General features: G+C 37.2%; 2 protein-coding genes across 4 annotated transcripts in view; one reads left to right on the top strand and one right to left on the bottom strand.

Moving 5' to 3' along the window:
• LOC140137517 (uncharacterized) overlaps positions 1 to 8,203 on the bottom strand; it is a 31,975-nt gene extending 23,772 nt beyond the window's left edge. For both annotated transcript variants that reach the window (XM_072159235.1, XM_072159236.1), the window contains exon 1: positions 8,094 to 8,203. The gene's annotated coding sequence lies outside the window, so the exon portion shown is untranslated. The remainder of the gene's footprint in view (positions 1 to 8,093) is intronic.
• Positions 8,204 to 8,362: 159 nt separating this feature from the next.
• Positions 8,363 to 24,345, top strand: LOC140137516 (caspase-3-like). 2 transcript variants are annotated; one of them, XM_072159234.1, is made up of 5 exons: positions 8,363 to 8,545; positions 10,550 to 10,849; positions 11,378 to 11,449; positions 19,124 to 19,330; positions 23,391 to 24,345. In XM_072159234.1, the coding sequence occupies exons 2-5, from the start codon at positions 10,552 to 10,554 to the stop codon at positions 23,975 to 23,977; spliced, it is 1,164 nt and encodes a 387-aa protein (XP_072015335.1). In that variant the 5' UTR covers positions 8,363 to 8,545; positions 10,550 to 10,551; the 3' UTR covers positions 23,978 to 24,345. The 2 variants fall into 2 exon arrangements, with proteins under 2 accessions (XP_072015335.1, XP_072015334.1); XM_072159233.1 differs by having other exon boundaries at positions 23,396 to 23,550.
• Positions 24,346 to 25,328: the final 983 nt, after the last annotated feature.

Here is a 25,328-nt window from a genome sequence, read left to right as displayed (position 1 = left end):
ATATTTCTCTGGTTTCCAACCTTGAATAACAAGTCATTTTGGGCCTATAACTTGCTTTTCTGGCCAAAAATATTTTTGAAGAAAAAAAAAAAAAAAAAATTTTTTTTGTCGACATGATTTTTGATGTCGACATGTATGTCGGCATACGATGCCGACGTCGACATTATGTCGACATAAGGCATGTCGACCACATCACTACAAAAAATTATTGAAAATTAATGAAAGTACATTGTATACATTTTTGACTGTCAACACGGCGGCAGCTCTAAGTTGTGTGTGTATTTATCTAGATGTAACACCTATAAAATGTAGCTTGAAAAAATTTGGTGAAAATTTTTTTCGCTCCTACCTCCAAAACTGAGATGCCTCTTCTGTGCAAACTTAAAATAGGGCAGCATCAATAACGAAAATGTCATACCGATAAATGACACGTCTGTTTTGCCTGTTTTTTTTTAAGTTTGCCTTGCGAACTAGGCCACTAAGCTAACCTAAGATATCACCTTTACATGTAGTTGGGTGTTTTTCTGGTGTTAAAAGTAAGTACATTTATTGAAATGTTGCAAATGGCAACTATTACATTCTACAGCACTTACGATAGTGTAGCACTCTGCCGACGCATTGCATTCGAAATCTACATGTAGTCAGATTCGCTGAAGCATAGTTTCAGTAACTGTAACACAGTGTCTACATTTATCATTATGACGTTAGTGGATACCGTACTAAAGTTTGGCATTCTCAGGCGGGTTTTCAGGTACCCAACCGAGATTTCAGCATCAGGTAATCCCCACCCCAATTTTTTTTTTTGCGAGTTATTTATTTTTTTCAATTTTCGAATGCGTGTCATCGGCCCTCAGACACAAGCATAGAGTTCTGCAGTAGCATGTTTTGTTTACTTTTTTTTACTGTTTACTTCCATGACAGAAGTAATATACTACTGTCTGTTCAATTAGCTTAGATTCTTGAATTTTTAAGATATTTGAAAAAATAAAAAAATGCTGCCAAAGTCATCAAAGAAAAGTGTTAGCACAGCCTTAGACCCAACGTGATTTATACTTTTCAAATTCCCAAGTTCAATTTAAAACACGATTTCTTTTCAATTTTGCCTCATTTTAGGCAGTTACTTGGGTCCACCAAAGGGTTCGCGACCTTTTACAAATCGAGTGGGACGGTCCATTCTCAACTTAGGGCATAGACCCTATCCAATATAGCAAAACAACCTGTTCACCAATCTGTCCTGTCATTTCAATAGAGGCCTTGCATGTGACGTATCATCCCGTAAATATGGCGGACTACTCAAATGCATTCAACAAAAGCATGATTGCAATCTACCGTGACAGTTCGTCTCACACACATAACCCTGCACTACGATCAAATAGGTTGATGACAACTTTTGATTGAATGAACTGCACTCCGCCATAACTACGGTGAAGGACACGGTTCAAATCATTTGTTTGGAGCCAGTCGATAAAATGATGCAGGGCCTCTATTGTTATACCGTTCCGGTTATTGGATAGGTTCTATAGGTGATGATGGTCCACCGGTCTTTGTTACACGAAATTATATGGCGCGATTACGTTTTATGCATAACATTATTCTGAGCATTATTTTTTCCTAAACATTTTTTCCCATCTTATTTCAACTGGTTTACAATGTAAATTGAGTTTTGTTTAATACCATCATTCCTTCCCAAGAATCAGCATTCGCTTGACATTTTCAGATACAGTGACTTTTCAAAAATTGCTTTCTGTAACCTGATTATTTTGAATAATATTTTCTTGTACAAAAGTTCTTTTGTCCTTCTCATAGTTCGTATTCAACAAACAAAACGAAATAACTAATTGAAAATAAATGTGTAGTTTTATAATAGGCCTAAATGCCTACACCTTCTCAGATCCATTCGCAAAATAAATTCGCAAAGGAAATAAATAAATAAATAAATAAATAAGTAAATAAATAAATAAATAAATAAATAAGCTGGGTCTATTTTAGAAAACTTACATGTAGTTCATAAATAATAAGGTAATGTTTCAACAGTAGGATTTCAACACAAATCTGAAATAGGCCTACTGACAAGTATAGCTATTTTGCTGGACAATTCTTGATGCGGAAGGTCGAATAAATACTCCCCAGCGCATTGTGACATATCGTCCGGCGTCCCCATTGCTCTAAATGGATTGATTCAAAAAGTTTATGGTACCCGACGTTCTCACGGCTTGTTTTGAAAATATCGCGGGGAAAAGACCAAAATTGAAAAGAAATGGGGTTTTAAATTGAACTTTAGAATTTGAAAAGTATAAATCACGTTAGGTCTAAGGCTGTGCTAACACTTTTCTTTGATGACTTTGACCGCAATTTTGTATTTTTTCAAATATCTTAAAAATTCAAGAATCTAAGCTAATTGAACAGACAGTAATTGACAACTCAAATTACAATTACAAAGGATATCAATTGGCAATCTTAATGTTATGCAATCAAGTTTACAACACTGTCAGTCTTACAATGAGCAGAAAGTCACAGAGTCATGCCATTCAAGTACCAATATTGATTACCTCAAGTGGCCTACTGCAGGCTTCGAGTTTAAAAAAATTGAGAGTGTGATAAATAGCACTGCTCAAACTTGTGAGGAGTGCTACATGTATTTTGTGAATGTGTGTGATTGTGCTTTTATGTGATGTAAGCTTAATAAGGGGCTGTTAGCACCCCAATTCCAATTAATTCATTCATTCATTCATTCATTCATTCATTCATATTTAAAATCGACAAGAACAATAAATATAGTCAGTGTCCGAAATAAGGAAAATATGGAGGTTGTCCCGAGGACAACTAAAGCATAAATTCTGCTTGTCCTCAAAACAATTTGGTTGTCCCCAAAATGGGTCATAGTTTTGGAGGTAAAATATAGTGGTTGTCCAGAGGATAAGTACATAGCTCAATTTGGTTGTCCCCAGTGATTTTTGGACAAGAGGACAAGAGGATAAGTGCTTATTTCGAACACTGAATATAGTCCTAGACCTTAAACATCATATTCCGAGGAGCGGAAAGACACCAAATTGGTGTTTTATGACCTTTGACATTCTTTTGTGGCGAGTGACATGGTCTTTCAATTCACGCCGAGTGTCCTTGACAGGCTTGACTATGCTTCAATGGTCATGAAAGAATTCTAAAGATAACCTCTGCCCCAATAATCCCATGATCCCGAGCTATTGTCTGAAACTGCTCCTCGGAAGATGTATCATAAGAACTCAGTCTTCAAATGATAGTAATATAACGACCAATAGATAAATTATTGACTATCATTGAAGACTGAGTTCCGCAGTCTAGTACATACATGTATATGCTGTTCAAGTGGAGCATGTTGTGCGCTTTTGTATGCTTGCAAATCAACCAACATGACCAATGTGCGTCGATACTCTTTTGAGGTTTTGCACAGTACCGGAAGAAGAAGAAGATGATGTACATGTGTATTAAGCTTACATACATGCATGATTGCATGTAGATGCAACAGGGACTGCCTTTTGAGGAGAGCGAGAGCAATCACTCTCTACTGCTCTCCTAAGACTCCTTAAATCTGATGTAGGAGAATGATTTTTAGCTCTCCTTAGTCGTCCATTTTCTCCTCACCTTCTATTGTAAATGCTCTAAATAGCTCTTCTTAAGGCCAATGGAACTCGATTATTAGTTTCCGATTGGATGTTTGAGAAAAAGGATGAGGTCGCTATTTCATTATTCATTATTCGGTCTCTTTTCATTATCCATTATGTCAACAAAATCAATGATTTTATGAACAGCTTTCTCCAAATTAAGGTACCCCACCAGTACCAAAATATATTGTTGATGAAAAGACCATCCTAAAACAGGTTAGGGGTCTGATTTTGGGTAATTTTGTGCCCGGTACCGGCGCATTTTTCAGGCGGGTAACCGTGTACCCGAAATTGCAAAAAAAAAAAAAAATTAAAATTTTTTTTTTCCCAAAGTTTTTGAAAAATTGAATTTGAATGCATTTTGATATCATTAATAGAGTATGACATGAAAACTATGTATCATTTTTTCAGATTAAAAACACAAAACAATGTGCAAAATTCAATTTTTTATTTTTTTTAGGTCAACCATGATCCTAGCATTTAGGTCTAGGTCCAGAGACACTACAAAACCGAAAAAAAACTTTGAAAAAAAAAATTAAAAAAAAAAAAAATCCTATTACCCTGCCCGGGTAATAGGATTATTGGGCGGGACTCGAATTCCCGGGACTCGCTCACACCCTTAAAACAGGTATTAATGCTTAGATCATCTTTACAGATATTTTTCAACAGATTGAGAAAAGATTTGAATTTGTTTTTATTAAAATGAAAAGAATTGTAATTTCTGTAATCACTAGAAACATGGTGAGGTAAATCCTTAAATTTCCATTATTTACTACATCCTCAACCCCTACAACTAAGAAAAACTGCTGATTATGATCAGCAGGGGATGTCAGCCAATTTGAGAGTTTCAATTTTGATTATTTCCATCTCCATTTTCAGATAATTGACTTTTTAATGAAAATAATGAAAGTTTTGGTCAAATTGAAAAGGTGATGCGGGCGGTCAATAGGAAACTAACAATCGAGTTCCATTAGCCTAAAGGCCCCAGAAGAGCTATTTAATGCTCTCCTGCAAATTCCAAAAGACAGTCCCTGATGCAAATGATATATGCATGACAGTTAGACGTTCGCTTTTCGTATCTCTTTCCTTGTTGGAAAGGTATAACGTTGACGAGATAGGAACATGTACTTAACATCCGGGACCTACTCTGCCGTGTTTGGCTGAGTAACGGTACATGAACACGGTCTTTTGTGCCTATGTAAATTAGTCATTGTGTAAAGCTGTGTTCATACCCATGGGTTACTCATCATCAGACTGAATCATTGTCGTTAACTGCACAAGTTATGTGTGCAATTCTAGAGAATGTTGACCGACAGAGGGTGTCAATATACTAGGCCTACGTGTCGCTTTTGAAAAACAGCGATTCATGCGCATGCTCAGCAGGCAAATATGACAGCGATTTAGTACACTGATCATGCGTGCGATTCAGATTTCTGCAAAAGCGATTGAGTATAAATGCATCTTTAGAAATGACCGACGATTGTGTGTTCTCAAGTGGGTTTTATCAGGTTAATTAGTGACCTGACACACATTTGTATTGGTTCGATCTAGCTCGAGATACTCTAGCTAAAATACAGGTTTACATTTACTATCTTACATTATCTTGCTATATTTCAGCTAGAGCTCCAAAGCGACAAGCTTCCGGGTTTTTTGGAGAACAATACTGTTACGTAAGATGAAGAAGAAACCCGCCTCGAGCCCGCCCTACTCATTATTTCATTGTACTTATTGCAATTTGCCTCCACACATTACGTAATCAACACAAAGCTTTTGTGAGGATTAGTGAGTGGATAAGAAATTGACAGTGGAGGATACAAAGGACACGCCGATTGATAGTTGTCAATCATGAATTGCCGCACCGTATTAATATTTTACTGCATGGCATTCCGCAAACACCAAGACAAATTATGCCGTATTTTTCCAAAGATCATCTCATATGAAGTAAGCTGAATGCGATCTGTACTTTGTAACGTTCCGATCGCTTTTGATCACCTATTATCGGCGTATTTGCTTGAAAACACGTGAGTTCATGTTGTGTAAACATAATTAGCATAAATGAAATTACGATGCAATACAATGCAATTTGAATGCGCAGCAGATCTAGACTATATTAAATAGAAATAACGTTGCCCGGTTTTATGCAGAATTAGACCCTGTCTGGTTCTACATCTACATCTACAGGAATTCTGGGTAGACCAATCAAGACTGGTATCGCGCCCAGTGGTGCAGTATCACATCCGGTGCAGTAATAACAAATCACAAATACACGGCCCACCACCATATGTGCATGGCAAAGATAACGGTGATTAAAAAGTGCAGGAAATACAGATGAGATCTAGAAGGAGGCTGGACCAGCTGCTGAGGAGACCTGGCCTATATACAGCTCTGGTATCCCACTGGTTTCAGCTTGGTTGGTGCATGCATTGAAGCTCTTGACTGTTGGTGATTGTATGGTTGTGATAGGTAGACTGTTCCATTTCGGTATCGTTCTTGGGTAGAAACTGTATTTGTAAACGTCAGTCCTGGGTGTGATTATGGTGTACTGGTCACTGTGGTGGCTTCTTGTTTTGACAACTATTCTGCTGGGTTGAGTATAGTGGCTGGGCACTTCCATCTGTACTTCTTGGTGGTGAATTTTGTACATCATGGATAGCCTGGCAGATTCTCGCCTCTGTTCCAAAGATGGTAGATTGAGGTCTGACAACAGGGCGGTTACACTGGTTTTTCTGCGGTAGTTGTTGGTGATGAAGCGCAGCTTTCCTCTGGACATTTTCCAGTGCCTTCTTATCTTGTTGATGGTATGGATCCCAGCAGGTTGCCGCATATTCCAGGGTAGGTCTAATGGGCGCAGTATAGGCCTGTTTCTTCACATCTGGTGGGCATTTGTACAGATTTCTCTGGAGGAAGTTGATGTTCCTCTGAGCCTTCCGGTGACCAATTTGACATGATGTTTCCAATCCAGTGAAGATGACAACTCGACTCCAAGATAGGGATGGTGTTCCATCTGAGTCAGCTCTGTACCCATCATTGTGTATGTGTGTGGGATGACATTTCTCTTGCGAGTTACTCTTAACAGGGTGCATTTCTTGGGGTTGAAGCACATCTGCCATGTATTGGACCACTGCACCATGGTATCCAGATCTTCCTGTAGTGCCAAAGCATCGCTTGCTTGTTGGATGCGTCTATATGCTAAACAATCATCAGCGAAGAGTCTGATGGTAGATGACGTCTTCTCGCTGATGTCATTTATAAATAGTATAAACAGAAGCGGCCCTAATACTGTGCCCTGCGGCATGCCGGAGATTACATCAGCTTCTTCAGATCTCTCTCCATCCACCACTACAGACTGTGATCTCGAGATGAGCCAGTTTTTGATCCAGGTGTGTGTGCTTCCACGAACTCCATACCAATCCAACTTGTAGAGGAGCCTTTGGTGCGGCATCGAATCAAAAGCCTTAGAAAAATCTAGTATAAGGCAGTCTAGTTGTTCTCGTTGATCAAGGCCTCTAGCTAAATCTTCAATGGTTGTGAGGAGCTGTGTCTCGCAACTGTGCTTCTTTCTAAAGCCGTGTTGTGATGGGCTGAGAATATTGTGGTCATCAAGATGTTTACGGATGTTGCTTGCCAGAATGTGCTCGAACATCTTGCATGTAACACTTGTAAGTGAGACCGGACGGTAGTTGCTGGGGTCACTCCTATCGCCTTTTTTGAAGATGGCTGAGATATTGGCGGTCTTCCAATCAATTGGTACATCTCCGCTGACTAGTGACTGAGTGAAGATAGTCTTCAGGATGGGTGCTAGAGTTGATGAGAAATTCTTCAGCATCCAGGTTGAAACTTGATCTGGGCCAATTGCCTTCCTGGGATTCAAGGAAGTGAGAAGTTTTCAACTCCCTTGGTTGTTATGTCTATATCAGGCATGGCATCTATTTCACTTGGTCCTTTGTCAGGCATAGATTTCATGTTCTCAACCGTGAAGATGGATGTATACTGTTTTGACAGTACTTCAGCCTTTTGTTTGGCCTGGCTAAACAGTCTATTTTCCCAAATGAGGGAAGATATTCCAATCTTGTCCATCTTTAGGGATTTCACATATCCCCACAATCTCTTCGAAGAGTTGTCACTCTCAGATTCTTCAAATATGCCTTGGACATATTCATCATGAGCTTTCTTGAGGTTCGATCAAGCATTGATTTTTTGTACTGGATCGTTCAAGCATCTCCAACAAATTTTTCAATGCAAGTGCCTCTGGCCCTAGTGGAAGTAAAAACGGATACTATGGCCAGAGTTCTAGGGCTAATGACAGTGTCAATGACATGAATTGATTGACAAATTGTCCAGACATGCATGACATGTCTTCAAAATTATGCAGTTTCGCGGTATTGATTTTGCAATCATCATATTTCACGACAAATCGAGTAAGCCTCATGTTCCCAATGACCTCATACATACCTGAAGTCTTAAAATATCAGTTCGTTCGCATAAAACAGACGAAGAATTTGTTAAAACGCTTTCAAATACCACGAAAACTGCAGCTGTTCAAGTCCGATCACTGATAACCCGCCGCCATTTAAACAAAATATGGCGCGAAATAGCCTCTGCAACAGCCTTCACAGTCGAACACTTTATACATTGCATTATATATATAAATCGGCAACTATACGGTTGGACAGAGACTGTATAACCAAAAATATAAACAAACTTCCTGTAATAAAATGAAAGCGAAAGCTGTCTCGACGCGACGTCTCTGAATTATTGCCCAAATATAAATTATTTAGTCACCAAAACGGACAGAAGAACCTGAAATTTGGTCGTATAAATAGTTCGTGCATACCGTGTGAGTGATATGCACGTGCCTTCATTCAAATCGACGCCGCGCCAAACACCTGGAGATTTTAAGTAAGGTAAGCTTACCTAATTATATTAATAAATACAATCATCATGCCCTTGCTCGAGAAACACTAGCACCGAATTTGCTCACGGATGCCCTCACATGCGTTAGAGAATATGCTCGAACAAGAATGCCCATGTGGCATGGCATACAATGGCTACATTAACATTCCATTACATAATTATCAGTACTTACATGTACAGTATGTACAATGCAAAATTTAGGTAACCCAGGCAAACCTTAGTTAACACATTTGCTAGTCAGCCAAATTCGCCGACAATGTCAATGCATTTTTACATAGAAATTTAAAACAAGTGCCCGAAGAAAAGAAACCTACATAAATATGTTTTCTATACTTCACTTGACCCAAATAATGTGATTTTTATGGTGATAAGTCACCCGCACATGGAATTTTAGAGGATTTGGATAGCAGTTCCATTAAAAAAAGCTGCTATCATAATGAGACTTAAGATCTAGAAACACCCCGAAATGCCGTTTTGGGAATTTTGCTAGCTGAAACTTTTTGATGAAAGTCAATCTTTGACAAGATGTAACTTTGCTACGGAAAGTGCTATGAAAAAATGGTTTTCAGTTTTGGCTTTGTTTACTCAAAGGGCTTTAATTTGATATATGAAATGATGCAGTTTGATGGCAAATTTGAATTCACCTAGCATACCTACAAAATTGATGTAAGCTTTATACTGTCAATATTTTGGACTAGTAAGTACAAATGTACACTTGTACAGGAATCTCTATAGATGTTTATATGGGTGTATCAGCGTATAGGATGACTAGGAGATTTACAAAATTATGTTGAAAAAACAGGTAAACCAATGCATTCCCACACAATTGAAGAATTCAAGAGAGAGTTCCTGATTTGACCGAAAAGTCTTTCTTCAATCCAGGCCACTGATAACCGACGATGATATGATGAGGATGAAACTTAGAGCTATCTCAAAATGCGCCAGAATCGGTGAAGCATGACATCATAAAACCAATGGAAATTCGGATGTGAACAACGGCGATCACGATGGATATAGCCCCCGAAAAAAATGCTCAATTGAAATATTGCGAAATGTTAGCAGCCATGGTTTAATATGTTAATCTCTTAAAACTTATCAAACTTTGCTCTGAAGCAGGGTAGGTAAGTCCCAACAGGACCGTAGCAAGCGGGGCGGCCGGGATGCCATAGCCACCCACTTTTTGAGAAATTTGTTATGTTTTTCTTTATATCTTTATTTTAATTTGGGCATATATTTTCATTTTGGCCACCCCACATTTGTCATGGCCGCCCCACATTTTTCAACCTTGCTACGGCCCTGAGGCCCAATACATGTGCTGTGCGCCAATACGGTCAGGTGCTCACTTAAGTATGTACACCAATTACAGCCCCCAAAATGGTCTACATTTTAGACAATCACCATTCTAAAACATTTAGTGATACCGGTACAATAGTTAAAAATGCAATCCCCAACCCTTTGGTTACCTTTGTACGAATTTGTAGAAGTCTCCGTGTCTGAAATTCCTGGTACAAACACAGAAATTGCTGCATTGGTTCAGGGTTAAGTGATAAATACTTCTTCCGTGGTAATCGCTGGTTTCCAATACCCGGAGGTATGAATAATTAATTATGTGACGTCAATAAGAGTTTTCGCAGATTTAGAGGCTTGTCATGCAAGCATGACGAATGAATGAATGATGCATAATTATAACCATCACATCATCAGCTCAAATTTCTTTTCAAGTTATAGTTGGTTTTAAATTTCCTTCCAGTTATACATCCTGATTTGCAATGTGTCACATCTGGTTGAACATAAATAATGAATTCTCTATTATAGACCCTGAAAGAAAGTTTAAAACTGATGCACCAAATTGCTTCAATTGGTGAACCTTCATTTTGCAAACAGGGGTTAAAATCATTTTAGTGTTACAATTGCTTCATGTCACAAATCAAAAATGATTGAGAATCTTAATTGCTACATTACAAATGATTATCACATTTTGTTTCCTACTACAGGTATGGAGAAGGTACTATCACGCAAAGATATTAATAATGTAGCAGACAAAGCCAAACTTGGACGTGATCAACTAAAACATCTCTTTATAGAGCTTGATATTCCGTCATCAGATATTGCAAATGCTGAGAGAAGAGCAGATACCAGAGATTTTAAACTCCAAGCAATTGAAGTGTTACAATTCTGGCAACAAAGTAATGGAGAGAAAGCTACCAGAAATGAAATTATCAATGCTTTGGAAGAATGTGGTTTCATTGAAGCAAAAGAAATTTTAGAGAAAAAATGGAGCCTCATTTCACAAGGTAATAGTAATACATTTGTAGCACTATAGCATTGGTGCACTTTTGTACCATGGAGTTATCAAACATAGTGGGGTTTGTACCTGTGGTACAGCCAGGGCCATATGCAGGATTTTTGGGGCGATTATTTGAAAAGTGGACTTTCTCAAAATGTGGATTTTTTTGACCCAAAAACATGAAAAACCTTTTTTTATACTTTATGGCAAATTTGGCGCTGCACCCCCTCACAACCCGCATACAGGCCTGGTTACAGCTACTAAGGTATGAATATATACCTTTATTATGTATTTCTTTTCTTTTTTTAAATTACCGATAATTTTTCACATTTTATTTTTTAGCCTACATGTAGTGTGCTTTGGTTTCCAAAGTTTCAGGGAGGGATGGTCTATAAGCTTAAATTGGTATTGGAGGCATTATATGGAAGTGCTCTAAGCATGTTTTAAACAGATTAATTGACTAGAGCAAAGTACATGTAGTTTTTGTATACTAATCATCTTGTATGGAACCTATTTTTCATTCAAAATATTACAGGTGATGCTGCTGGTACTTCACAAGACTCACAACCTGCTGAAAATGAACCATCAGACGAGGACACAGTAATTGGTGAGTTCTATCAACTGATTGTAAAGCAACATTTTGTTTATTGGATGGTATGTAAAATTAGGGATGACCAATGAACCATCAAGTTGATTAGAACACTCCCATAGACATGCAGGGAGCTCATCTGTGCACTGCTTGCACAGACATTTCTAAATTGAGCTCATTCTTTTATTTTTCAAAATTTTTCTGTAAAAATTGGGGATGTTAATGCCAAATATGTTTTGTAACTATCCTGCAAATTACAGCAACATAACTTACTTGGTTTTCCTGTAAGTGTGAGTCAAAGTTGGTCCATCGCCACAGTGCGCTTAATTGCCAGTGGCCAAGTACAGCACTGCTCAGAATGGCACAAAATATTCAGATCAATAAGATCAGATGAAAACCTAGACCTACTGAGCTGTAATTTGGCAGAGTTGCCGTTATTACCTCTATCATACCCTCTGTAAAAAGGTTTAAAAAATGGACAAGTAGATCTCGAGTTAAAAAATAAATCACCAGCTTCCCTTTGAAATTTCCACACACCTTTCAAGTCATGTTAAATAGATACCTTTCTGAACATAAATGTGCAGAGATGTCACATTTCGGATTTATCCAGATTTCCGGATTTTGGGGATTAAAAAAAAAAAATTCGGATTTTCAACAAAAAAATTTTTTTTTTTTTTAATTTTTTTTTTAATTTTTTTTTTGCTTTTGGAGTGGCCCTATTGTCTTATCTTTCTGCTTCACATATATAAACATCAGCCATATTGTCCATGTAATAAAGCCAAAAAACTGTCTCTTGTACATAAAAGTATAGGAAACTGAAAACTTTAAAGCATGTTTTCTGGAAGAAGGAAGCACTTTTTATTAAAAGTGTAGAACAAGCCAGGAGCTTTGAACTGTTCTTTTTACCCTCTGAAATGGCCTTTACTGTGGTGCTAAATGTGCAGAAACCATCTGGCTTCGGGGGGCTTCGCCCCCTCGACCCCTAACAGGGCTTCACCCCTGGACCCCCGGCCGTGTTGCACGAGAGCTTAGCTCGCTGCATGCAAGTTCAGGATTTTTTGGGTCAGCCTGTGACATCTCTGAATGTGAAGTTTTGTGCTCATTTGATGTATTTTTCACCTGATTTCAACCCCAAACGTTTTCTTATATTTATACCATCTACACTGACTTGCTGCTATACACGCACAGGAGCTGTACTTTTAAAATCGCGCCTAATCAATAATGAGTCTTTCACTCCATTGTTAAAGTACTGTGCTGCTCCCTGTAGCATTATGGAGTGACCAGGTCCTAGTGTGATGGTTTTGAAGCAGATGACAGTGTTCATTCAAGCCTATCAAGGTCAGTTATTAGCCACTTGCTGAATGGCTGGGCATTATCAGCTATCAAAGAGATACCTTATGCAGCTGCCAATCACAGTAGAGGTTAAACATTTTGTTAAAACCCCAAAAGTGATATCAGGACAAAGCTGTGCATGTTGGTACTTGATTGTTTGGATTCCTATGTTGAAAATCCCTTGTAGTATTTTTTTTATGTGTAGTATATTGTTGTGGAAAAAAAGTTCACCTGGACTTTTGATTTTGTGCCATTTCAGCCATTTTGGATGATTTTTAGCAAATGTTTTCGAAAAGCATGATTTCAGTGCCTCTGTTTGAAGAAATAATTTATGCTATTGACTAGTAAAGTGCCATTTCATAAGAATCCCCTTGGATACTTTCACAATATGCTTGTTTCATGTTTGCATATATATTAAAATAAAGAAATATAAAAAGGTAAATATATGCTTATACCAATTTTGCTCCCATGCATTGCTATTTTTGGACTTTGTCATGATCATTTTATTTCGCTCCAATGACCGGTCAGAATGGGAAACTTTGAAAATTCATAATTCGAAAAGTTTTTGACCGATTTTGACCATTTAACCACCAAAATACTTCTGCTGATGAGTTCATTCCAGAAAACAATCTTTTGTAGCAATAGGGGCAACATGAAATTTTGATGGTCATCCCTAGTAAAATGTTAAATATGGGTTCATTAATAATTGAGGGCATGATTGATTGGGCATGGGGCATAAACAATCGATCATGCCCATAATTCTATTAATGAGCCCTGTTCATACATTCCCAACATTGATTGTATTTCATAACAAAAAACAAGATGTAACATTCTTACATTTTCATTATCACGCTGTAGCAGTCTTACATTTACGTTGTTTATACCCTGCTCTCGGCCAATCACAGTTAAGTAAATCGTATGAATGTGATATCGATATGCTGTGATTATTATACCGCGGGCAATTGACCTTTTTGGTGAATCCCATAATTCCTTGTGGTTAGACCCGAGATGTCATCATTTTACATCACGCCAACTTGCAATGCGCACTGCGCAGTAACAATGTTTGCTAAACGATGTGCGCATCATTGTGACTTCAAATGACGACGCCTGGCATCTAACCGCGAGGAATTACGAGATTAATCAAAAAGGTCCATTCTCTTTGGTCAGTCTAATCTCTTTGAATAAATAATTTTAAAAAAGCACAGTGATTTATAGTGCCCTACGCACAGGCACAATGCCTAGACATTGAGCACAAGCTACAGCACACTAAGCATATTAGGGTTAACTTAAGTATAAATATTTTTTCCTGACAGGAAATTTTTTGCTCCCATAGAAAATCCACTATTTTGGACGAAAATTGTCATATTTGGGGCAAAAATCACCCTACTTTGAGTTGAATCGCCAATTTTGGATGAATACTTTTTTGGGATGAAAATTATATGTTTTATCTTTCCCCCTTGACATGCTACTGACCAACATGTACATATTGAATTATAAAACATTCATAACCTCATTAATAAACGCGGTACGCGGTGCGTGCGATCCAATTACATTTCGTTATTTGTGAAAACGCAAACGCAAATCGAGGTCATTAATAACTCACAATTGACCGCAAAATGCGTAATTGTTCGAAAGTTAAATATTTGTAACCTCTGCAAGCGCCGTATTGTGCGTCGGACAAACTGTGCGCGCATTGGCTGCCGTATTTGGTTTGCACGCTACCATATTTGCACAGATTGTGATACGCACTTTTGTTATTGGTCGTCCTGTTTTAGCCTGATCAATTTTTGGAAAGAGAAGATGTAAAAATCATCTATTTCATCAACTTTTGAGCAAAATTTTGTGTTATTTTGTACAGTGAAGAGATCAAAGTGACGGTTATGAATGAGGTTAATAACTGCGCATCGTTTTTTGGAGAGCATTGTGAAAAATCTAAACATTTTGCTTTGGACCTCGGAATATCCCTCGGTTCCAAAGGCAAAATGTTTAGATTTTTCACAATGCCCTCCAAATAACCGATGCGTAGTTATTAACCTCTAAACGATCTCTCTGTGTTTTCTACACAGTGTCTGCATCTCCATCATCGTGTAAAAAACAGCGACACCATCCATATGCTGCTCCACAAAGACCAACACATGCTTCCAACATCTCATCTAGAACCGTGCCAGCTCGACAACAAAAACCTGCTACCAACATAAGTGCTACTACTAGCAGCTCAACATCTGCACTCTTGCCAGCGGATTCTAGCAATAGAAATACTAGACTATGCACAAATAACTCAGGTAGGTTCCTCCTTTCTACATGTACATCTTTAGTATAATTCATTTCACCTTCATCTGGAGTTACCTGTTGAATCCATACATCATTCAGGTAACTCCATTTGAAATTCACACCCCCTGTGTGGAAGATTAAGATCATGACTTCCAGAGAGGGTGTATGGATTTCAACTGGAATAGCCCATTTGTACAGATGTTAAATGATCAGAGGCTCCGGAATCGGGGGAGGGGGGCCCAGCCCCCTCAATAATTTGGTGAGGGGGCTCAAGTACCCTAGAGCCCCCCCAATAATCTGAGGTAAAATTCATAATATTAGGGTAAAATTCATAATTTTAGGATCAGATTCATGATTTTAAAGGTCATATATATTGCTCGGACAACATCATATCATTGGCAAGGTAATACATGTATTTGAGGACAATGAAAATGACTTCTTTTTTGAGAAAATAAGACGTTTAAAATTGATATTCCGCATAAACCCACTTAAGCGATGAGTTCCTTCGAACGAGACAGATTTGACCTAGAAAAAAGTTGGCGTCATGAAATGAGATGTGCCTGCTTTGAGAGAAGGGACTATAAACATTCTCAATGCACAGAACGTATACTGTTGTTGTCAGAAAAAAACTCTGAATTAAGTATTACAAATTTAATGGTTTTTAAACATATGGATAAAATCAGCCGCTTCTTTTTTTATATATTAGTAAATTGTGATATTACAAATGAGAAATATTTGGACTAAAAAATAAAAAAACATTTTGAGCTTAGAATTTCAGCGTGATTAATCTCAGACTAGTATATAAACGTGTTAAGTCCACAAACTCATGTATCTGATTTCCCTGCGCGATATTGCAATACTATAGGTATTTAGTTTCAGTTGGATGAAATATTACAAAGCAAACGCATAGTAACAATGCTGTGTGAGGCTTTGTTTCCCAAATGAGAACAATAGTCTGCATATTGTTATGCAGCATTGTTGCTAATGTCAAACTTGTCAAAGTGATTGTGATTGATCACACAAGTAAATGAGAACATGATAGTGTCCACTTCATTTACTTACGTCATCAGCCCGCTGCCTTGAAAATTAATTTCGCTTCAAACGGTGGAAGAACTCGTACGAGACCGAACTTTACCCACACAATTTCTCTTTTTCAGGAGAAATATGCATAAAAAAATGGCAAAAGTGTCAACTTGTAATGTAAATAATTATTCTCTTCGAATGGAGATAAACTTGTTTTTGCAATAGATCTGCCCTTTAAGGTAAAATTCATAATTTTAGGGTATAATTCAAAATGTATGGTACAATTAATGTAAAAATGTATGCATTTCAAAAGCTTCAGCGCTTCGCGCGGAAGGGGGATACCCCTTTCCGCACCCACCCCCTTCAGTGTTTTGCGCCTCCGAGCAGGCCAAAATTTTGGGAGCTCCCCAATATTCAAAATCTTCCGGAGCCTCTGATGATCACGCATGAACCATAAATAGTGTACATGTACACATGCATATGCATGACCACCTGTTGTTAAAATACCCCCTAAAAAAAATTAGGGGGATCACAATTTTTATTGTGATTAATGAGTGTATGGACAATTTTGTTAGCTGCAGTTTGATCTGCACTTATGTAAAAAAATAATATGGTGCATTGGTTCAATTTGACTGCAATGTATTACTGTCTAAAAAATGCTTTAATTCGTCAATGCAGGATCTTACCGATGTATGACGCATAGACCAGGGTCTTAGGCAGGATTTGAAGGTTTGGTTGTGTAAATTAAAAAAACTGGGTGTGTAAATTTAAGATTTGTGCACAAAGTATAGGCCATGTGGGCAAAAACTGGTGTGTATTTACAAATTTGGGTGTGTAAAACACTCCCTACATGGCTGGCTGCCTAAGCCCTTGGCATAGACCGCCACTTGCTTCAGGAAAGTGCAACATCTCAAGCTATTATACACAATGTAGATCTTTTATACATGTAATTTGTTTGAATTTACAATTTTTCAAAATGCATCAATTTTCATTAAAATTGTTAAAATCTTGAAAGTGCCTAATTCTTTGGATACAAGGTATCATCATGTATGTAAGATATCAAACTGCAACAATGCTATTGATAATGTTTTGAACTGTTCAAAGTGTCAATTTGGGCATAAATTTGCATTTAGCATTGATATTTTAATGAAAGAAGATGTTTCTGATCGTTTGTTTTCATAAGAATTTAAAATTGAAAATATAAATATGCATTTGAATCATCTCATGATATCCTGATTATCCTGCGTGTATCACTGTCTTTAAGTATTCAAAAACAGGTAAGATTTAGAAGACTTTAACCCCCCCCAAAAAAAAACCTTCCCAAACTACCTACTGCCTCCCTCCCCCCTCCACCACAAATTATGTTTTGACATTAAAACAATTGTTTAGGTCAAGTGGAAGATTTAAATCTATTCATCTTGTATGGAACCTATTTTTCACTCAAAATATTACAGGTGATGCTGCTGGTACTTCCCAAGACTCACAACCTGGTGAAATCGGACTATCAGATGAGGACACAGTGATAGGTGAGTTCTATCAACTGATTGTGAAGCAAGCAGGCATTCAAAATATTAAATGGGGTTCATTAATAGAATTGAGGGCATGATTGATTGGGCATCGGGCATAAATTAGGGGTTCATTCATATATATTTTCATGACTAAACGATTGCAAGCAGCCCCTCGGGCATAAACAATGTTTAGTCATGAAAATATATGAATGAACCCCCTTCATACTTACCAGAAAATTTTGTGATTCTCATTTCATCAAAATAATAACAAAAAATATACAAGTTACATGATTAAAAAAACGTAATTTTCCTTCATTTTTCCTACCCAGCGATAGCACATCCGGGCCACCGGACACAGACATTGTTTATGCCCAGCGCTCGACCAATGAGAAACATGGTAATTAAGTATGAACAATTGATCATGCCCTCAATTCTATTAATGAACTCACGTTCATATATTCTCCAACATTCGGTGATTGTATTTCATTATTTTTGCATTGTCACACTGAAGCAGCCGGGCATTAACATTGTTTATACCCGGCTCTCGACCATTCATACACACCATTAGGTAACGTGTAGGGGTGAACTGTCTATGAGTGTGATAGCAATATGCAGGGGGCAATTCTGAGTCCAATTTCTTTGGTCGGTCTTATCTCTTTCTTTGATGGATCAGATCATGCAAATGGTCATATTGGGCTATTCCAGTTGAAATCCATTCACCCCTATGGAAGACATGACCTTAATCTTCCACACTGGGAGTGTAAATTTCAAATGGGATTACCTAAATGGGTGACTCCATTTGAAATCTACACACACCGTTTGGTCATGTCTTCCATAGGGGGTGTATGGATGTCAAATGGAATAGCCCATTGGAATATTCCATTTGAAGTCTGCCATACGTCTGTGGAAGATTTGAAACAAGTCTACCACAGAGGTATGTATGTTTTCCAAGTGGAATTGGCTGAAACCCTGTATATGGCTTTACCCAGATATTCCACAATTGGAGTGAGTATTCCAAAGGGAAGTTGCCAAATTGTCTATTTGAAACCCATACTCCCTTGGTGGAAGACTTTAGCTAAATCTTCTATGGGGGAATGTAGATTTCTAATAGAATAGCCCATTTTCTACCACACTCACGTCAGGCTGCAACAGACCAGGGGAACCCTGATAACCGCATTTTATCGTTCTATCAAATGCCAGGGTGGACAGTGGCAATAAACATAGCATTACAATTTTGAAATTAAACATCTTTCTCGGTGACATTTATACTTTAAGAAATGGTAGATAGTAGGAAAATATCCTGAACCATTTCTGCAATAACATCTACTTGTCACAAAATTTCACACACAAAACTAATTTTTCAATGAAACTCCCAAGTTACCCCCCTCCTCATTTTTAACAAGCATGAACTATAATTGCTGACATATGTATGCACGTAAATCATTTGGTGTAGCATTTAGGCAAAACTAATGTACAGATTCTACAGAAAAACCTTGCACCTTTAAACCATTACAAATATGCTTTTCTTGTTATAATCTTGATTTATGTTAATTTGCAGACCGTGATGGCCCTGGTGATGGTTCGGATCAATTCAAAATTGAACCTTATGGCTCATTGCCTGCTGATCCTGAAATGCCTCGTTACTCCATGACACACATACCTAGAGGTCATTGTGTGGTCATCAATAATGTGGACTTCTCACCATCCAAAGTTTCCAAACCACACTTAAAGTTGAAAGACAGGAGAGGATCCGATATTGATGCTAGTGAGTATTTAGGGAACAACCCAAAAGTCCTTTTGTTAGAAGGCTAACCCCCTCCCCCCTCTAACATAAGTGACAAATATCGAAAATTCCAATCCGTATTCATATATATGGTCTGTCGCTATGGTGCATGGTGTTGTGGAGGGGGTGTGACAATGCTAGGATATTGATCACATTTATTGCAGAAACGAATATTGCATTATATTTTAAAATATTTTTCTTCATTGTCTTTTTTGGCACGGTATCAAACACTAAACGTTTTCGACATCATTCGCCAAAGGTTAGAAAAGGTTGCCAGAAAACGTTTAAATGTCGGGTTATATAAACATGATAAAGGGTGTATAAAGGGTAAAAACCGTTTTCATATTAAATATTTAAAAACATTTTTTGATAATCTCCTGCAAATATTCTAACATAATGGTCTTTTACAATAACATTTTGAAAACATTTTAGAAATAATTTTGAAGTGTGTTTTCATAAATAACGTTTTAAAACGTTTTCATGACCTTTATATAACCAGGGGATGAGACTGCTCGAGTCAGGTTAAATGTCGGGACCTAGGTCACAATTTGAGAAGAGATGATATACCACTGCGGCCATTTGAAAGATGATGAATATCCTGCATATTATGCTTCATCAGTTACTTGGTATAACTGATTTACTATAGAATGTTCTTATACCATAACATATTTTATCATATTGATTAAATGTGACCAAATACCAGGAAATAAACTGACCTATGTCAATTCAGTTCGTAGAGATGATATACCAATGGTGTGAATCGTGACCTTTTTTCAGTCGCAATTCCAAGATACCGAAGTTTCCTGATATAACCCGACATTTAAATGTTATTAAAACGTTTTTACCAAAACCCCCAAATATAACATGTTTAAATCGTTTTAAAAACGTTTTGTGTTTGCTTGGACAGCTGCTTAAAAATGAACTTATATGACGTTGTAGGTTGCGAGTACTGCACTCCATGTTGATTCGAAATCATTTTGAAGAAACCACTGTAAAATGTCAATATCGTACTTCGGAAAATATTAAAATTTGAAAATGATAAATTAAATCCTTTTAAAAATATCAACTTTGACCGATGTTTTAACTACTTTTTTTACAAACGTAATCGGACTTTCAGACCCCCTCCCCCACTAACGAAAGGACTTTCGTTTATAGGGCTTCATCGAACTTTTGGGTTGTTCCCTTATCAAAGAATTGAAGTGATGAAGCAGGTAGACTGTCAATTTTTCATGTTGCTGGTGATGTGTGCTTCTGGATTATTTCACCCTTCACCAGGCAAAATACATTTCAATAAGTTTGGCCTATAATTAACCAAATTTATTTGTTTTTTGTTACTGCACGTATCATTAAATTCCCAACTTATGCTTGCGTAAATTCACATAAGCACCACACCAATCATGTAAACATCTCAAAAATAGTAACTAACCCCCTTAAATAATGGCAATTATTCAAAAATGGGCTATTGTATTACAAATCTGTAAAATGCGTTAGAAGCAGAATTTATTTCTGTGCATTTTGACACCTCATTTGATACGATAGCCCAGGAAACAATAAAACACCGGTAAATTTAATGTAGTGACGTCCAGATTTGAAAGTTGCACTTACAACAATACAAAAAAACTTAGATAGCATTACACAGATTTCCTTCCATTATACTGAATATAAAATCAATACAATTTACTGCAACTTCCAAATCTTGGGTTACATTGATTTAAATGTACGCTGTGACGTCAATATTTAGTCAATTGTTGCAAATTATGAGGTGTTAAAATGTGCAGAAATAAATTCTGCTTCCAACGCATTTTACAGATTTGTAACACAATCAGCCATTTTTGAAAAATGATCATTATTTAAGGGGGTTTAGTTACTTTTTTTGAGATGTTTATTACGCAAAGCTCAACTAGAATAGGTGTTGGGCTCACCTGCATGCACACAATTTTAATGATTCTATATCAATCTGCTGTGTTATGAGTCTATATCAATTATAAGAGGAACAAAGTTGTTGAAATTGTGAAGCAGCTTGAACTGTGTACATGGTGTCCCTGAAAGAAATGTATCCTCGGAAACTGAATTTTTTGTGTATTTTAATGCATAAACCAAACTAAATAACTGATTTGAATTTTGACAATGAACCGCTCCGTTTTTGAAATAAAAGAATTTAATGAAACTGCCTCATTTTCCACCAACAGACCACCAATTGATATTTGAATTCGTGGAAAGGTTTGAAAATGAGGGAGTTTAATAAAATTCTTATATTTCACGAACGGTGTGGTCAATTGTCAAAATTCAAGAAGTATGTGATAGCTGATTTATTTCTCAACCATACCAGTTATTTAGTTATATTTAGTTATGGTGTTAAAATACCCAAACAATTAAGTTTCTGACAATACAGTTCTTTCTGGGACACCCTGTAGTTTCAATTAGGGTTCAACCAATATCAGTCCCAGAACAACGCCAAATATGGATTAAAAGACCTTTGACCTTGGATGTACAACAGCATGTTATGATCTAATGGGAAACTGTGCACATCAACAAACACCATTTCTATCAAAAAGGCAACGTCTGATATAATTTGAAACCACATAAATTACTAGAGTTGGTTCTTCTCTTGGATTTGGACCAAGCTTTAGAATATCGAATGTTGCGTTTTGAAATAAAACAAACCAGAAATTTATCACCCATTGTAAAAGATATGGCACATGTACCGAATACATGTACATACATTGGCTGACCTTGTGGATTTCCTGGCCCAGTCATGCTAACCACATAAGGAGATTATACGATTAACCTAGTGCAGCTATTGTCATAGCAGGGTATTATTATGTAATACTCCTGATCCATATTTGGCGTTCTCTTGGACTGAATATGGCATTTGTCTACCGATCCAATATCCGATATCGATTTTATAATATCGGCCGATATCTGATCCGATCCGATATTGGGAAAAAAGTAGGTCCAGTGGTTCTCTAAAGTCGTCAAAAACTTTGAAAAAAATACCGATATTGCAAATATTAGGCCGATACAATACGATACCGGATCCAATAATTGGTTGAGCCCTAGTTGCAATAAACTTCCACGTATTGAGGTAACCATTAGTTTCAAGCATGGATCCAAGAACTATTTAGGCGAGTGGAATGGCAGGTGCCATATCTGTCCAGTTTTGGCCATTTAAATTTTTAAAAACGCTGCAGTGTACTTCTTGATATTACATTAATCTTATAGGAAATGAGTCAAAGAAGCCAATAATTGCATTTATATTTCCTTTGACTTTGCGGTTCTTGAGATTATTAGGCCAAGAATATGTCAAAACTTTTTGGGCATATCCGCTTTCCAAAAAAAGCATCATGGATATGGGGCGGAAATGGACACACCATATAAAATTTTTATCAAGCCTTGGGATCTCTTTTATAGAACTCACACCATTTCCCTTGTGTGTCAGCTTTATTTGTCTCAATACATGTATGCGAGTCCTAACACCACAAGTCATGCTCACCTCTGACCCGCCTTAATATTGAGAACATACAGCTGTTACATCTCCTCTATTCCCTCTCATATATATTTAGTGGTGTATTGTATAAAGTGGGGGCAGAGTATCCCCCAGATGGCTCTTCTTACTGGACAGTTCAGCTCAAAGGGCTATTCTGTTAAAAATCCACATATCCCCAGTGGAAGATTTCAGGTTAGAACTGGCCCTGTTTGCAAACCGCTAAGCCCCTCGAATATCACAACGAAGCAAGCTAGTTGGTCATTTCAGAGGGTGTCATGTGACACAGAGCTGCATATAATCAATCCAGTTAAAAAATTTTGTTAATTTTATATTAAAATTAAATTGAACTTTTGCACAATTTGGCCAAATATTAAGACAAGTTTGTTTTGAATTTCAAAATCTTCCACAGGTTTTTCAAATGGAAGAACTCAATTTACCTGCCAGAAATTCAACTAAAATTTGAATGTGTGTCTTCTTTTTAGTCTGTAAATCTTTATTTATTTCCATAACATATATATGTGTAGCATAAAATAATTGCTTTTCTTTTGTTCACAGCACAGTTGGCATCACTATTCACAAGCTTGGATTACATTGTAACTGTTAAGAACAACTTGTCAGCACTAGAAATGTACAGTCTTCTGGATGCATGTCGCACAAGTGACCACAAATCTTATGACTGTTTCGTGTCATGTATCCTTTCTCATGGCAGTGTAGGAGTGGTGTATGGATGCGATGGTGAAAGCATCGAAATTAAGGACCTCACTGGACTATTTGTTGGAGTTAAATGCCCTTCCTTAACAGGGAAACCCAAAGTCTTCTTTCTGCAAGCTTGCCAAGGATGTGAATTACAAGAAGGTGTGGAATTTGATGACCCAAATACAAAAGCAGCTTTGATTCCAAATGAAACAGACTTTCTTGTGGGCTATGCAACTGTACTGGGCTACCAGTCTCTCAGGTCGAGAACGAAAGGTGCATGGTATATCAGCACATTGATACAAGCGCTTCAAATGTACCATGAAAGTTTAGATATGCAAAATTTGCTAGCACGTGTTAATGCACATTTGGGGAAGTGCTGTACCAAAGACGGAAAGAAACAAGCTTCCATGCACCGAAGTTCTTTGACAAAGGCCTTGTACTTGTAAATGACACATAGTATATCGAGAAAGATATTGAGGATGTGCTCAAAAACTCACCAATACTATGACCTGCTTTTTGTTACTTCGCGCATCAGTAAAGTCCGAACTTATGGCTACGTAAATTCACAAAGGCATGCTTCAGTCAAGCAATACGCAAAGCACAGCTCGCGTAGGTACTCTGCGCAGCTGCATGTACGCTATTCTATTTTAATCTACAATGAGTCCCACCTATTATGAGCTAATCATAGTATACATCATCATGACTGTGCGGATGGGGCACAATTGCCAATGAGTTAGCGATATGTCCAGATGAAATCTTGGTGGTGCTGCCTTTCAAAAGCTCGGCATACAGGGCATTGACTGTGAATGACTGAATCCCATCTTTATGGTAGATTTGGGTCTACATTAATATGTGGATCTTGGTTTTCTCTACCGGAAGTTTGTATTGAAATTCCTTCCCACAAGGTAAAAGGCATATTGTATAACAATAGATACAGCTCGGAGGTTGATCCATCTACTTTGTTATTACAATAAGCATATTGTATTGTAGGAAGGAATTTTGGTCAAATTTGCTTCCGGAGGACAAACCCGGGATCTACATATTGATTGGGGGTTCAGTAAGTTCAAAAGCTGTTGCTATAGCCTTAATTTATTAGTCCACAGGGAAAAAATGGGAAATGATACATAGCTACATGAAAATCCTAATCCTTTGGATACCAATGTTTGCACAATTTTTTTTTTTCTGGGACATAAGAGCACATCAGACATATCAAATTGCATTCTGAATACGAGGAATGTCTTTCTGATATCAAATAATTTTGATTTTTTTTAAATTCACAATATAATACAAATTTTATGGCAAATTATTAAAATTTGATATTTTTTATTTTTGATATTGCTGGGAGGAAAAAATGACGATCATTTACAAATTGTGACCTTTCGTATTGAAGGGACACATTTTTTCCCAAAATGACCTACAAATTTTAAAATTTGGTCAATTTTTGGAAATAAGGGCCAAAAACATGAGTTTTAAGGCATATTTCAAAAAAATTGTACATACAGACAAATTTCAAGTTGTGCCTTCTAATTTTTGGAAAACACATTTTCTAATCTTTTTCATAACCAATTATCAAAAGTAACAAGCTCAAGATTTTGAATGCTTAGACTACAATTGTAAGAAAACATGCAAAATTGCATGTTTTTGCCCATTTTCCCTCAAATTGCAAAGTCCAAATAATTAGTGCTGTATTTTTCTGGAATCGGGAGTAATTACTAGTTTATATCTGTAGAGTTCTTTGTTGTCAACTGATAAGGGGGGGGCAAAGGGTATCAGCCCCACCCCTGTGGGATGCTGGCC

Source organism: Amphiura filiformis, chromosome 17, assembly GCF_039555335.1.
Source record: "Amphiura filiformis chromosome 17, Afil_fr2py, whole genome shotgun sequence".
NCBI lineage: Eukaryota > Metazoa > Echinodermata > Ophiuroidea > Amphilepidida > Amphiuridae > Amphiura > Amphiura filiformis.
This window is presented reverse-complemented; position numbering and strand designations above follow the sequence as displayed.

Coding starts and splice junctions, on each gene's coding strand:
- LOC140137516 (XM_072159234.1), top strand. CDS start 10,552: ATGGAGAAGGTACTATCACGCAAAGATATTAATAATGTAGCAGACAAA. Junction 10,850..11,377: donor ATGGAGCCTCATTTCACAAG/GTAATAGTAATA, acceptor AAAATATTACAG/GTGATGCTGCTGGTACTTCA. Junction 19,331..23,390: donor AGGATCCGATATTGATGCTA/GTGAGTATTTAG, acceptor TTTTGTTCACAG/CACAGTTGGCATCACTATTC.